At 44.5% G+C, this 16,445-nt stretch overlaps 1 protein-coding gene across 1 annotated transcript in view; it reads right to left on the bottom strand.

Moving 5' to 3' along the window:
- Positions 1 to 16,445, bottom strand: part of tmprss6 (transmembrane serine protease 6) — a 104,797-nt gene that overhangs the window by 69,041 nt on the left and 19,311 nt on the right. The window contains exons 3-4 of the mRNA XM_073033984.1: positions 9,222 to 9,364; positions 2,749 to 2,816 (exon numbers count right to left, since the gene is read on the bottom strand). Of these exons, the coding sequence (XP_072890085.1) occupies positions 2,749 to 2,816; positions 9,222 to 9,364 (211 nt within the window). The remainder of the gene's footprint in view (positions 1 to 2,748; positions 2,817 to 9,221; positions 9,365 to 16,445) is intronic.

Genomic DNA, 16,445 nt, shown 5'->3' with positions numbered 1-16,445 from the left:
TGACAAAGTAGAGATCTTTAAGGCCTTCTTTGTGGGTAATTAGAAGTGTATAGGAACTGATTCTTGAATCTCATATTCCGTCTCGGTAGCCTCCAACCTGAAAATCAATTTCTCCGTCTTCCCTCTTTTTCTATTCCCTTTTACCTCTTCTCCTCACCTGCCTATCCCCTCCCCCGGGTCTACTCCTTCTTCCCTTTCTCCTATGGTCCACTCTCCTCTCCTATGTTTCCTTTTCCTTCCAGTCCTTTACCTTTCCCACCCATCTGTCTTCACCCATCATCATCTAGCTAGCCACCTTCCCCTCCCCCTTTTAATTTTGGCATCTTCCTCCTTCCTTTCCAGTCCTGAAGAAGGGCCTCGGCCTGAAAAGTTGACTCTTTATTCATTTTTACACATGTTGCCTGAGCTGCTGAGTTCCTCCAGCACTTTGTGTGTGCTAGTCTGGATTTCCAGCATCTGCAGAACCCCACCGTGTTTAAATTTGATGCATGTCACCGTATGCCTTGATGTGCGTGTGACAAATAAAGCAAATCTCATCAAAGTTTGGAAGAACATCATTAAGGACGCAGAAGAGATATACAAGGACATTACTGGAACCAGAGGGTTTGAATAATAAGACTGAGTAGGCCGGGACCATTTTTTCCCCAGGATGAAGGTGGCTGAGGGGTGACCTGATGGAGGTTTGTAAAATGAGGAGAAAGGCGAGGAGGAGCAGATCCAGGCTGAGGGGATAGACAGGTAAGGGAGGCCAAGCCGAGAGGGCACAGGAACAAAAGGAAAGAGGCAGCACCACAAGTCCAAGTCAAATGTACGCATCACCATATACGATCTTCAGATTCATTTTCTTGCAGGTATTTACAGGAGAATAAAGAAATGCAATAGCATTTATTTAAAAAAAGATACATAAAGACTGGCAAACAACCAATGTGAAAAAAATCTGTGCAAATAAAAATTAAATAATACTGAGAACAGGAGTTGTGAGTTCCTTGAAAGTGAGTGTGTACGTTGTGGAGTCAGCTCATTGCTGGGGTGAGTGAAGTTATCCACGCTGGTTCAGGAGTCTGATGGTTGAGGGGTAATAATTGTTCCTGAGCCTGGTGGTCTTTTGTACCCCCTGCCTAGTGGATGGGGAGGGTCTTTGATAATGGATGCTGCTTTCCCGTGTAAATGTGGTGGGGAGGCCTTTGACTGCGATGGACTGGACTGCCTCCACCACTTTCTGTAGAAGTGAAATCTCACCAGTTCCCTGTCAGATTGTAGGAAGATGCTCCTGCTGATTTTTCCCAGGGCTGAAATGGTTGCCACAAGAGGACACAGGTTTAAGGTGCTGGGGAGTAGGTACAGAGGAGATGTCAGGGTTCAGGGGAATGGGCTGCCGGCAACGGTGGTGGAGGCAGATACGACTGGGTCTTTTAAGAGGCTTTTAGATATGTACATGGAGTTTCGTGAAATAGAGGACTATGGGTAAGCCTAGTAATTTCTAAGGTAGGGACGTGTTCGGCACAGCTTTGTGGCCGAAGGGCCTGTATTGTGCTGTAGGGTTTTTATGTCTCTATGATATACTCCAACACCACTCTGTGACTTCTCTGCGGAATCCCAGCCTGAAAGCTGGGGAACTGAACTATTCCCTTTCCCTGACAACCAGACTGAGGTCCTGGGAGTTCACATCACAGATTACCTCACCTGGTCCCCAAATATCACCTCCTGGGATAAGAGGGCACAGCAACGCCTCCTCTTCCTGAGGAGACTGAGGCAAGGAGTGTCCTGGCAAGCTGCATCTCCATCTGGTACGGGAGCAGCAGAGCATCGGGACTGGAAGTCCCTACAAAGGATTGAGAGAACGGCTGAGAGGATCATAGGGGTCTCCCCATCATCCATTGGGGACATTTATCAGGAGCGCTGTGTACACCGGGCCCTTGGTGTTCTCAAGGATCCCACCCATCCATCCAGCATCCTCTTTGACTTTCTACCATCAGGCAGGAGACTCCGATGCATAAAGACAGGAACGGTCAGGATGAGAAACAGTTTCTTCCCTCAGGCCTTTAGGCTTCTGAACTCCCTGCCGCATTGTATTCAAAGTGTCGCTGGTTAATCTGTCCATACTCTACAATATTTAATTAATGCACTTTATTTACTTTCTTACTTTCCAAGGTTATTGTGTGTTATACGTGTGTTACGTGTACTGCTGTGCTCTACACCCTGGTCCGGAGAAACATTGTCTTGACGGTAAACTTGTACAGTACATAGTTAAATGACAAAAAACTTGAGTTAGGGTTGGATTTAGGTCCCTCACCACCAAGTTCAGGAACAGTTATTACCCTTTAACCATCAGGCTCCTGAACCAGCGTGAATCACTTCACTCACCTCAACTCAGAACTGATTCCACAACCTACAGACTCACTTTCAAGGAGTCTACAACTTCAGTTCTCAGTGTTATTTGATAATTTACTAACTTATCTATTATATTTATTATTTATTTTGTATTGGCACAGTTTGTCTTTTACATTGCTTGCTTGTCAGTCTTTGTGTGGAGTTTTTCATTGATTCACTGTATTTCTTTGCTTTACCATGAATGCCCACATGAAAATGAATCATACCATAGCACATACAGACTTTGATAATAAAGTTACTTTGAACTTTGAGCTTCTGAGTCGCTCCATTGAGTTGGGGAGGAGGGATGCGCTTTTGGTTCAGGGCAGGAACTTACCCCCCACCAGCTGGAAAGGCAAAAAGACGGAGCATTCTCACCCAAAAGTGAAGACTACTGATTTATTGTAGTACGATCCAACGTCTGACGACAAAAATGTTTCCTTGATCTAAAGAAAAAGAGATTTGCATTAATATAACCAGTCTTTTTTATTTCTCTGTGTTTCCATAAGAGAGGGCTGAATAATTAGGGGGGGGGGAAAAAACAGATATTGAAGGGTTTGAGAAGGATTGAAGGGGCATGTTTTCCCTCATGGAGGAATTCAATTTGTGCCGCTATCTAAAAGGTCATAGAGTCATAGAAAAGTACAGCACAGAAACCGACCCTTCACCCCATCTAGTCCATGCTGAACCATTTAAACTGCAATTGATCTGCACCATGTCCATCGCCCTCCATACCCCTATCATCTATATACCTATCTGAACTTCTCTTAAACATTGAAATCGAGCTTGCGTGCATCACCTGTGCTGGCAGCTCATTCCACACTCTCATGACCCTCTGAGTGAAGAAGTTTCCCCTCATGTTCCCCTTAAACTTCTCACCTTTCACCCGTAACCCATGCCCTCTAGTTGTATTCCCACCCAACCTCAGTGGAAAAAGACTGCTTGCATTTACCCTACCTATACATCACATAATTTTGTATATCTTTATCAAATCTCCTCTCAATCTTTTATGTTCCAAGGAATAAAGTTCTAACCTATTCAATCTTCAATCATAAAAATCTATTGCATTTTGTTTTATTGCAAGAAAATGAATTGCAAGCTCAGGTCCTGTAGACCTGGCAACATCCTTGTAAATTTTCTCTGTGCTCTTTCAACCTTATTGACATCTTTCCTGTAGGGTAGCTGACTAAAAAAAGCACACAATACTCCAAATTAGGCCTCACCAATATCTTGTACAACTTCAACAAGACACCCCATCTCCTGTACTCAATACTTTGATTTATGAAGGCCAATGTACTAAAAAGTTTTCTTCACGACTGACCTACCCTGTGATGTCACGATCGACAAATTCTGAACGTGTATTCCAAGGTCCCTTTGTTCTACCACACACCTCAGTTGACCGTGTAAGACCTACCCTGTTTGTGTGTACTCCCAGTGACAGTGTGTGTGTTTCCTCTCAGTGCTCCAGTTTCCTCCTATATTCCAGATGTATGGACTGGTTACTAAGTTGTGGGCATGCCATGTTGCAGGGTTAGACGGACTACATGCAAGTAGAAGGAATTAGGTACCATTAGCTTAATTAGTTTAGCACAAGATTGTTGACCGAAGGGGCTGTACCTGTTCTACTATACGTTCTATGTTTTACATTCTATGTTTGATTCATTGAGTTGGAGAGAATACATTTAGGTTCATTTAATATTGGAGAATGTATCCAGTAAACAACCTGACATTCGTATTCTTTACAGATGTCCAGGAAACAAGAGACCTCAGAGAATGAATGATAGAGCATTGAAGGATCCTGACGGAAGTAGCTGGAGAGATCGGAGAGGCATTAACGATGATCTTTCAGGAGTCGATAGATTCTGGCATTGTACCGGATGACTGGAAAATTGCAAACGTTACTCTGCTATTTAAGAAGGGTGGGAGGCAGCAGAAAGGAAACTATAGACCTGTTAGCCTGACATCAGTGGTTGGGAAGTTGTTGGAATCGATTGTTAGGGATGAGATTACGGAATACCTGGAGACACATGATAAGATAGGCAAAGCCAGCATGGTTTCCCGAAAGGAAGATCCTGCCTGACAAACCTACTGTAATTCTTAGAGAAAATTCCAAGCAGGGTAGACAAAGGAGATGCAGTAGACATGGTGTACTTGGTTTTTCAGAAGGCCTTTGTCAAGGTACCGCACACGAGGCTGCTTAGAAGATAAGAGCCCATGGAATTACAGGGAAGTTACTGGCATGGGTGGAGCATTTGCTGGTCGGCAGAAAACAGAGAGTGGGAATAAAGAGATCCTATTCTGGCTGGCTGCTGGCTATCAATGAAGTTCTACAGGGGTCGGTGTTGGGACCGCTGCTTTTTACGATACATGTCAATGATTTGGACTATGGGATTAATGGATTTGTGGCTAAACTTGCTGATGATACAAAGACAGGTGGAGGAGCGGGTAGTGTTGAGGAATCAGAGAGCCTGCAGAGAGACTTAGATAGTTTAGGGGAATGGGCAAAGAAGTGGCAAATGAAATACAATGTTGGAGAGTGTATGGCCATGCACTTTGGTGGAAGAAATAAACAGGCAGACTATTATTTAGATGGGGAGAGAATTCAAAACGCAGAGATGCAAAGGGACTTGGGAGTCCTTGTGCAGGATACCCTAAAAGTTAACCTTCAGGTTGATTCAGTTGTGAAGAAGGCGAGTGCAATGTTGGCATTCATTTCTAGAGATACAGAATATAAGAACAGACTCAATGGGCTGAATGGTCTAATTGTGTTCCTATATTTTATGGTCTTTAAAAAAAAATGACAAGAATGTCTCAAAATACTTTTCAGGTAGGCAGCTGAGACAAGTGGCAGCAGCTGCAGGAATCTGGAGCAACAAACAATCTGCTGGAGGAGCTCAGTGGGTCAAGTGGTGTCTGGAATTATTGACACTTCAGGTTAAAACCGGCCTCAGGGCTCGGGAGGGTTGTCTAAGGGCTGAGGCGGGGTTCCAAACCAAAATGTCGACAGTTCCCTTCTGCCCGCGGACGCTGCTCTGGTAGATTACGCCATGGCGGTGTGGCGGTTAGTGCGACGCTGTGAGTTAATCAGATCAATTGAACAACCCACACAAAATGCTGGAAGAACTCAGCGGGTCAGGCAGCATTTATGGATATGAATAAACAGTCGCCATTTCAGGCCGAGACTCTTCGGGAATGCGGACACAAGGAGTTTCAGCTAATGACCTGCTAAGCCCGAGCCCGTTCCTAAACAAGAAGGGATTATTATCTAAAGTGCAAGCTTGCAGGAGGGACGAGCTGTAATCTCATTAGACTCGGTGTCCAGGTCACCTGGTCTGAACCAGAGTTGAAAAGAACAAAGGCACGAGGCCATAGAACAATGTTGGTTGTAGCCCTGGACCAGAGCCAGTAAGAAGGTGACCCAGGTCGATCAAGTGACCTCAGGCTAACGAGAGGGAAATGCAATATTTGAACGATGCAAAGTGTTTTTTTTAAATAAGGAACTTCGAATGCAAGGGAGCAACAACTCTCCAAAGACCAAACATCGCGGATGTGGAGGACCCCATGGACATGTGGAGGTTTGATTGGGACCACGAAGAATGCCTGACCAGCATAGACTCCTTTCCAAGTAACATCTTGTCTCTTCATTGACTGTTCACAGGAGGTCAGTGAGTCCTGGTGGGTGCACACACAGTTAGTTACTTTGTGAACCCACGTGTCTTTTAGTTGAGACAATAAAGGTATTTGTGGGTAAATACAGATTCCCTCGGCACCTCTCTGATCATAATTACTAAGGGGGTAATCCTTCTAACAGAATTGGAGTCCTGGGTGGGGTGCAGGTTGCACACAGTTAGTTTGTGAATCCACGTGCTGTTTAGTCGAGATAATGAAGGCATTTGACGAATAAACTCTTCTCCGGCTTCCAGCCGGTTACAGTTATTCATCATAACTGACGTTTTGATGACCAACTCTGCCATCTTCATCAAGCATGTCCAGTCCGGTGGTATTTATAGCCCACAGTCCATCCCTCCTGATTGGTCAATCCTCATTCAATCATGTTCCTGTTCTTGCACCTTGTTTACATTCAAATTCTAGTTCTTACTTAGAGTGAGACCTTTGCCTTTGTTAAAGTTCTTTTCCTCTGGTTTTATTTCAATGACTTCCTTCACCAGGTGGTCCCAGCACCCATTGGTGCTGCACAGTAATTTTGTGCCATCGAGGTCAATCCTATGGCCATTGTGAATGCAATGTTCTGCTAGCGCCGATTTCTCTGGGTAACCCAAACAGATACCCCTCCTGTGCTCCTTGATGCGGGTTTCCACAGTGTGTACATCTGGCCGATATACACTGCTCTGAACTCACAGGGATTCCTGTAAACGCCAGTCCCAGGTCATCTTTGACCCGCATAAACTGGGATTTGAGCTTCCTTACGGATTTGTGGATGGTATTAATCCGGTATTTCTTCAGAAACCATGGAAATCTAGGGAAGACAGGTGGTAGGGCCCTCCTCGTTGTTACCTTTCCTGGTTTTTCCATCAGCCTTTTAAGGGCCCAATTGATTTCCTTCACCTTGTAGCCATTCGGTAGAAACATCATGTGTAACCGTCTTATTTCCTCAGGAAGATTCTCCTGGTCTGAAATTTTTTTTGTGTGGTTAAGCAAAGTCGAAAGAACTGCTCTGCATTGGGAGACACGATGGTGGCTGTTACTGTTGAGGTACAAGTCCGTGTGAGTGTGTTTCTGATAGACACCATGTCCGAGGCCACCGTCCAGTTTCCGTCCGTATTAGAATGTCCGGGAATGGGAGGCAGCCATTCTTCTCCAACAGCATCGTAAACCGAATGTTTGGATGTATACTGCTTAGATGATCATGAACCGTTGAATTGCCCGGAGTCCATGAGGTCACACTGTGAAGGAGTCATCGATGTATCTGAAGCAGGATTTGGGGTGTAAGGGCAATGAACTCAGAGCCCTCTCCTCAAGGTCCTCCATGGAGAAATTATCGGTAGCAGGTGACAAGAGCGTTCCCGTGGCCTTTCGTTCCCCTTATAGAGCAAGTACATCAATGTAAGGGTGTGTTCAAAAAGGTCAATGGTAACCTTATCAAAGCTTGACCACAGGAGGACCAAGCGGTCCTTAACGGGAACTCCCATGAACAGGGACACCACTGACCACCATGTCCTCTGGGTTCAGCTGGATGTTGGTTAATTGTTTTAACCAAGTCGGTCGAATTCGTGATGTGTTGCTCAGAGTCCCTAACAAAGGGTCGTTAAACGCTTAGCGAGGTAGTAAGTTGGAGAATCTATTCCACTGACAATAGGACTCTGGGGGGACCCTCCTTGTGGATCTTGGGGAATCCGTAAAGTCTTGGTGATACTGGCGCCTGAGGCAGTCCAGCCTTGCGTATGTCTGCTGGTAGTCCAGGTTCCTTCAGTAAAGCAGAGGTCATCGTCATAATCAAATCCGTGAGATCCCACTGTAGAACTTTGTAGGTGGATCATCCAGAAGCTGTTGGACTTTCCTGTGGAATTCCTCCGAGGACGTCAAGACCGTTGCATTTGCTTTGTCCGCCGGTAAAATCACGATGGCTGGATTCTGCCGTAATGCCTGGAGGGCCGGTTGCTCTCCTTTCATGAAGGTAATACAGATTCTCTCTGATCATTATTACTAATGCTACACGTCACAGTCACACACCCCCCATGTGCTTAGTGAGGAACGTCCTAACCACCTCTTTCCCTGTGTAAGGAAAGAGTGAAACCTGATCCCTCCTTGGTAATACTAAAGTAAAATGGCAGTGTTAGCTTAGAGTGGGATTGTTTTGAGAAAGTAAAAGCAGTACCAGACTACAGCCACGATAGTGGACAACGCCCAGGGCAGGTGCAGGTACCAAATGCATGGGAAAGTACGAGTGTAAAGGGGTTTGCAGGTTATAACAACGTGCAATTCCTTTGCGTGAGGGAGGGAAGGAGGGTGATAGAAAAAGGGGAGAATCCTCTCTCAGGACTAGTGTTAGCGCTAAGAGCTGGAGAAGATAGGGACAAGTATGTCGAGACGGTGAGAGTGCATTGATGGAGGAAAGGGAAGGGGAGGGGTGAGAGAGGGGAGGAGGGGTAGAGAGAGGGGGAGGGGTAGAGAGAGGGGGGTGAGAGAGGGGGATGTAAGAGAGGGGGTAAGAGAGGGGGGTAAGAGAGGGGGGTAAGAGAGGGGGGTAAGAGAGGGGGGTAAGAGAGGGGGTAAGAGAGGGGGGTAAGAGAGGGGGTAAGAGAGGGGGGTAAGAGAGGGGGTAAGAGAGGGGGTAAGAGAGGGGGTAAGAGAGGGGGGTAAGAGAGGGGGGTAAGAGAGGGGGGTAAGAGAGGGGGGTAAGAGAGGGAAGTAAGAGAGGGGAGTAAGAGAGAGAGGGAGTAAGAGAGAGAGGGAGTAAGAGAGAGAGGGAGTAAGAGAGGGGGTAAGAGAGAGAGGGGCTAAGACAGAGCGAGAGAGAGAGCACGAGGGGTTAGAGAGAGAGCGCGGTAGAGAGAGTTATAGAGTGAATGACAGAGAGATGTAGAGAGATGTATGAAATGTTCCCTTCACCATTCTGCAGATCAGCTTATTCTGAGCTGCTGCTTCATAAACTATTTGTTTTCATTGTTGTACTGCATGCTCTAGCAAGGAGATTTCTTGTGGTTTAATACGTGTACTGTGACTCCTTTGTTTGCAAATACATATGCAAGTGTTCCTTGCCGAACCAGGAAAGAACACGGAACAAATTTTACAACATTTTCATTAAACTCTGTTCTGTGCCGACAACAGCGTAGCACCCTGTAAGGCAGAGAAGGTGATTTGTCCGACAGGAGGTGCTAGTTAATGCTTACCTGCGCATTGACATCCTTAGCTTTGCTTCGAAACTCTGGACTCTCATTCTGTCCATATTCGCTGACGAATTCTTGGTTGATAATGTGCAAGCTTCCCACATAGTGGAGTCCAACCTTCTCACTGTTGTCTTTGGACTGGTCATCTGAGGAGGAAATGAGAGAAATTTGGTTAGGCTGCCGTTGGACTGGGCCCATTGTCCCTGACCTGCTCAGGGCTGCCGATGGTTTGTCCCTTGCTTGTCTCACAAACAGGGAGCAGGGCTCTTGTTGAGGGAACTCCCCTCAAGCACAAAGTGTGGAAATGAGAAAAGATCTTTTTTCAGAGTTTTATTTTATTGAGATACAGCTCAGAACAGGCCTCTTCAGGCCCAGCAGGCCACGCCACTCAGCAATCCCCTGATTTAATCCCAGCCGAATCACGAGACAAGTTATTATTCCCAATTGACCTACCCATGGGCATGTCTCTGAACTGTGGGGGGGGGAACCAGAGCACCCAGAGGAAACCCACGTGGTCACGGGAGAACGTACAAACTCCTTACAGGCCGCAGTGGGAATTTAGCCCAGGTCGCTTGTGCTGTAAAGTGTTGTGCTAACAACCTGCCCTATTTGATCAGTTAGAGGTGCTTTAGACCAAGAGAGACTTACAGGAGGGAGATCTTTAAGACGACGAGTGATAAACCCGGAAAACAATGACAAGATGGCACAGAGCAGAAGCAGGCCCATCAGCCCACTGAGTCAGTGCTGACCCATTTACACCATGCAAATACGATCTTATTGTCATCATCTCCCCTCCAGATTCGACCCATCAGCTACATACTCGGGGCAACTTACACTGGCCAATTATCTTAGTGACCCACATGTGGGAGGACACCGGGGCACCCAGGGGGCTCAGGGAGAACATGCAAACACCACACAGACAGCACTGGAAGTCAGGACTGGACCCGAGTCCCTGGAACTACGAGGCACTAAAGCTCACACCTCACCCAATACGTTAAATTCAAGTTTAATTGTCATTTAACTGTAGATGAATACCCACGAATACGGCCAAACGAGACAACGGCTAACAGTGACACACAGTACCCCAGGGTGTGAGGCGAGGGTTAGAAGCTGGGGGCAGAAAATGGGGACGAATAGGAACAAATTTGATGTCACTGACACATGACAATAAACCTGATTCTGATTGCGGGGAGAAAGAAAAGGTGTCACAACCACGGACTCCGCTGTGGCGTCTGCGCACGTGGGCTGAGGAACAGGTTGGGCAATTGCGTTCGTGAGCATGCACATTCCAGCTAATTTCTGTCTCATTATGCCGGTATTTAACTCCCTTCTTTTTTTTTTAAAATTTTTTTTTAAAATTAGTTTTTCAAAACATTTTACAAAATTAAAAAACCCAAATCCCAATGAGGAGCATTAATACAGTGCAAGATTAAGCATACAATAACAATATGCTACAAAGGAAGAGAATTTAACAAAAAAGCACCTAAATTAAAGACAAGTGAGCTTAGTGTCCTCCCCAAGCCCCACAACACAAGAAAAAAACAACTACAACTCCAGACCAACCACCACACAGTATAAAGAGTATAAGTCCGGACAGTCAAACTCCCAGACTGTGAATACACTTAGCAACAGAGGATAATAATGCCTGCTACCAGAAAAAAAAGGGAGCTGAAAGCAAGGGACCGAAAAGAAGAAAAAAAACGAAAAAAAAAAAACCCTAGTCAAGAGGAAGGTTATGAAAGTACTCGATAAAAGGTCCCCAGACCTTATGGAACTTTAGATCCGAATTAAGAACTGAATAATGAATTTTTTCGAGGTCCAAGCAGGCCATAATGTCGTTAAGCCATTGCGCATGAGTGGGCGGGACAACATCTCTCCATCTAAGGAGGATCAAGCGTCTCGCCAGGAGAGAGGCAAAGGATAGTATTCGGCATTTGGTCGGACCCAGACATAAATCTGTCTCGCCCCAAAAACCGAACAGAGCAATTAAGGGGTTTGGTTCTAGGTGCTGATTCAGAATACCCGATAATGTAGTGAAGACATCTTTCCAGAATTTCTCCAAGCTAGGACAGAACCAGTACATATGGATGAGAGAGGCCACGCCCCTCTTGCATTTATCACAGAGCGGACTAATGCCAGGGTAGAATCGAGATAGTTTAGATTTAGACATATGGGCTCTATGAACAATCTTAAACTGTAAGAGGCAATGGCGAGCACAAAGGGAGGTTGAGTTAACCGATTTGAGAACTGAGTCCCAGCTCTCCTCGGATAAGGAGATATTTAAATCCTGCTCCCAGGCCATTTTAATTTTATCCACAGGGGCCCGTCGTAAGGCTGCTAGTTTATCTCGGATAATTGAAATTAAACCTTTACCTAGTGGATTAATGGAAAGAAATAGGTCCATAGCATTTTTCGCAGGCATTTCAGGAAAGTTAGGAATTAAAGGAGCAGTAAAGTGTCAGATTTGGAGATATCTGAAAAAGTGAGCGTTAGGCAGGTTGAACTTAACGGAGAGCTGCTGAAAAGAAGCGAAGCGACTATCAATGAAGAGATCTTCAAAATGTTTAATGTCCTTCCTGTACCAAACATGGAATGCTGAATCGTACGTAGTAGGTAAAAAAAAAGGTGATTATGTGCGACAGGGCTAGAAACGGAAAACCCCTGGAAACCATAGCATTTCCTGAACTGAGCCCATATACGCAAAGTGTGTCTAACCAGAGGATTAGCTATTGATCTGGGCAGACTGCTAGGGAGTGCAGAGCCAAGAAGTGCAGATATAGATAATTCTTTAGTGGAGCTCAACTCCATTGCCACCCAGTTAGGGCACTCGGGTTGGCCGTGGAAGAAAGACCAGAAGGCAGCACAACATATATTAGCTGCCCAGTAATATAAGTGAAAGTTAGGTAAAGCCATGCCACCCTCTTTTTTAGATTTTTGGAGGTGGATTTTATTAATTCTAGAGTGCTTATTCTGCCACAGATATGACAAAATAATAGAGTCTAAGGAATCAAAAAAAAGATTTAGGAATAAAAATTGGGATAGATTGAAATAAGTATAAAAATTTGGGGAGAACATACATTTTAACAACATTAATACGACCTACCAAGGACATAGATAGAGGTGACCATTGTACCAGACTCTGTTTTATAGCATGTGAAAGATTGACAAAGTTTTCACGAAAGAGATCTTTAAACTTCCTTGTGACTGTAATTCCAAGATAAGTAAATTGATTATGGACTACTTTAAAAGGGAGATCACGAAATATTAGTTCTTGTGCTTCTTTATTAATTGGGAAAAGTTCACTCTTATGTAAGTTGAGTTTATAGCCAGAGATCTGGCTAAACTGGTCAAGAAGTGAAAACATTAGAGGTAAGGATGTAGACGGATTTGAGAGAAAGAGTAATAAGTCATCAGCATAGAGAGAAACTTTATGCTCAACACCCCCTCTCCAAATCCCGGTCAATTCAGGACAATTTCGAAATGCTATCGCCAGAGGTTCTATAGCCAAATCAAAGAGAAAGGGACTTAAGGGGCATCCCTGACGGGTGCCACGTTTGAGATTAAATACTTGGGATTTCTGAAAATTAGTTAGAACAGAAGCAGTAGGACACAGGTACAGCAATTGGATCCAAGAGATGAAACTTTGGCCGAGGTCAAATTTTTCTAAGACTGCAAAAAGGTAGTTCCACTCTATACGGTCAAATGCTTTCTCCGCATCAAGGGAGATAACATATTCAGGAGTCCCAGTTGGAACTGAGTATAAAATATTAAATAGACGCCGAATGTTAAAAAAAGGGAGACGGTTTTTAATAAAACCTGATTGGTCATCAGAGATAATGGAGGGAATAACGGTTTCTAATCTATGAGCCAAAACTTTAGCTAAGATCTTTACATCAACATTGAGCAGAGAGATCGGCCTGTACGAGGAACACTCTGTTGGGTCTTTGCCCTTTTTTAAAAGAAGAATAATAGATGCCTCATTGAAAGAGGGTGGCAATTTGCCGTAATTAAACGAGTCAGATAATACTGAAAGTAACTGAGGAGAAAGAAGTGAGGAGAATGATTTATAAAATTCCACAGGGAACCCATCAGGTCCAGGAGATTTTCCTGAGGACAGTGCAGAAATTGCAAAAGATATTTCTTCTGGTGATATAGGCGCATTGAGTTTGGCTTTGAAATCAGATGAAAGTGAGGGGATATTCAGATTCTGTAAAAATTGATCCACAGAGATATTGTCATTCAGGGATTCAGAGGAATAAAGCCGAGAATAAAAATTTTTAAATGCGTCATTAATTTCTAAATGATCCGATGTAAAGTCTCCGTTCTCCTTCCGGATCTTTGTAATATGTTGTTTGGCTTTGGAACGCCTCAGCTGATTGGCTAGGAATTTACCAGACTTATCCCCATGAATGTAAAAGCGGTTCTTGCTTTCGAGAAGTTGGCGTTCGACAGGTTGAGTGGACAGAAGGTTAAATTTAGTTTGGAGTTCAACGCGCTTCTTGTATAATTCAGGGTTCTTAGTTTGGGCATATATTTGATCCAAATCTTTAATCTGGTTAATGAGGTCTGCTCGATCTGCACGGGATCTTCTATTGAGATTTGCTGTGTAAGAGATTATTTGACCCCTCAGATATGCTTTCATGGCATCCCAGACAATCTGGGATGGCACTTCAGGTGATGTATTAGTGTTAAAATAAAAGGTTATCTGGTCCTTAATAAATTTTACGAAATCATCATCCGATAATAAAGTTGAATCGAACCGCCAGTGTTTGTTTCTCTGAGGGAGACCAGGAAAGTTCAGAGAGAGGGTAATTGGGGCATGGTCAGAGATCAGTATACTCTGATAGTCACAAGAGTGGGCAAATGGGATAAGTTGGTTATCGAGTAAGAAATAGTCAATTCTAGTGAAGGTATGGTGAACATGTGAGAAAAAAGAATAATCTCTCTCCGTAGGATGGAGGAAACGCCATATATCAGAGATACCAAAATTAGAGAGAAACAATTGAATAGCTAAGGCAAATTTAGTAGGTGATCTGGTAACAGAGGACGATCGGTCCAGTTTAGGATCCAACCAACAGTTGAAGTCACCACCCAATATAAGAGAGTATGAGTTTAAGTCTGGTAGTGAGGAAAAAAACCGTTCAAAGAAGTTAACATCATCAAAGTTGGGGGATACAGGTTTGCTAGTGCAACTTTAGTGTTATATAGTTTACCAGAAACAATAATAAAACGGCCATTTGTATCAGATATTTTATTATGGAGTTCAAAAGGAATATTTGAGTTAATAAGAATGGAAACTCCCCTAGCTTTAGCGGCAAAGGATGAATGAAAATGCTGACCCGCCCACTTTGACAGAAGCCGGGAGTTATCAAAACAACGAATATGAGTTTCTTGGAGGAAAGCAATGTCAGCTTTGAGTTGTTTAATATGTGAGAATACCTTCCTCCTTTTAACAGGGTGGTTCAATCCCTTTACATTCCAGCTCACGAATTTAAGTGCACTAGCCATTATCAATTACTAATGCATAAAAGGCAGCAGGCATATAAAAAATCAAGCAGTACAATAGCAGTCTGGGAGCAGAGATGTAAACATAGATTCGTAAGGTCAAAATATAAACATGTCCTAAGCAATAAAGAGATGTTGGAACTGGAAAATTCACCCCACTCGCACAACCCAAAACTACACGGCTACCAAAACAAGTAGCTAGCTCTACCAAAAAAATACTATAGCAAATAATAACTAGTTTATGCACTAGAAAACATAACTACAGATTAGAACACCTTCTGCAGAAATATACAACTTAATACAGAGAAAATCGGAAGAAAACCAAAACAAACCTACCCGCGAAAAATTATAGAAGAATAATCCATCTAACTCCCTTCTTTTCGTTCTAGTCTCGTCGAGACTTGACCAACAGCAGTGCAACGTTTACGCTCCTCAGCTTTGAAGAAAGACTACCATTTTAACTGGTGCTCTCAAGGAGTGGTATCCGTTCAGTATTTAGTTACGGCTTCCGGCCGCAGTGTTGGCGTTAATTTTCATTTTGAGAGTTTTAGTTAACGTGCTGAGTTCTGTTCATGTGGGCTATGTAAGCATTTAGTTGGGATGTTTGCTTTCCCTGTTATGGGCACATGCACAAGGGGAGCTGAGGGGATGTTGGGTAAGAAAATGGCAGCCTCGTGTACTAAATGTGAACGTGCGGATGTAAATGCGTTAAAACAAAAAAAAATTGTCTGCTGTTTGAACATTAACAAACTGCCCTGTTGGCCTAGTGTTTATTGTTTTCATTTTCCTTTAAATTCTGCAAAGTTCTCATTAAGGCCAGTGAACTGCTGGCCCGCTCCAGTGTCTCTCTCTCTTTCTGCACTTGGGCCATATCTGAACAAAAGGGATTAGTGCAGGATTATTGTAAGGAGGTGTTTGATAATTAGTCAGGACTCAGTGGGCGGAAGGACCTCTTTCCAAGATGTACGAATCTCATTTTAAATTCCCCAGTGGCTGTGTTCATAGGAACACTGAACACTACAGCACCGTACAGGCCACTGGGCCCACAATGTTTTGCCGACTGCTCAACCAGCTCTAAGATCAATCTAAACCCCGCCATGGACGGTCCCAAGCCTGGCTGCGGAAGGAGGCGGGTTGGGCATGGGGGCTCGCGACCCCACCCGTAGAAGTCCAAAAGTACAGAAATGCCAGAGACCCTATCCTTGGGAGACAAAAGATCTTCACCTAGACGGGCTTCACCTGGACTTGAAAGACTGGCCCAGGCCAGACAACTCTAGCGAGCCGCCGTTGGCAGCCTGTGCCCCAGTAGGACTGATAGGCTGAAGAAGAAGCTGATCAATCTAAATGTTCCTTCCTATATTGCCCTCCATTTTCTCCCATGCAAGAGCATACCTCAGAGTTCCTTAATCGTTCCTAATGTCCCTGCCTCTGCCACCACTCTAGACAGGGTGATCCACACACCTACCACTCTCTGTGTAAGGAATTTACCTATGGCATTCTCCCCATCCTCTCTAATCACCTTAAAATTATGCCCCTGATGGTAGCCATTTCCTCCTTGGGGAGAAAGCATCTGGGTCGATCCGTTCCTCTTGTCGGAAGGTTTCTGGATGAAAAGTACACCCAGTAACGCCCCTGCCTGCAGCATCAGTGGTGCAGAAAGATTCCCCTCACCCTGAGGCTTCCCCGTCTCCACGGCCTACTGCCGATCGTCTTGCCCACCAC

This window comes from Hemitrygon akajei, chromosome 31 (genome assembly GCF_048418815.1).
Source record: "Hemitrygon akajei chromosome 31, sHemAka1.3, whole genome shotgun sequence".
Classification (NCBI taxonomy): domain Eukaryota; kingdom Metazoa; phylum Chordata; class Chondrichthyes; order Myliobatiformes; family Dasyatidae; genus Hemitrygon; species Hemitrygon akajei.
The sequence above is the reverse complement of the archived record's forward strand: the minus strand, read 5'-3'. Positions and strand labels throughout refer to the sequence as shown.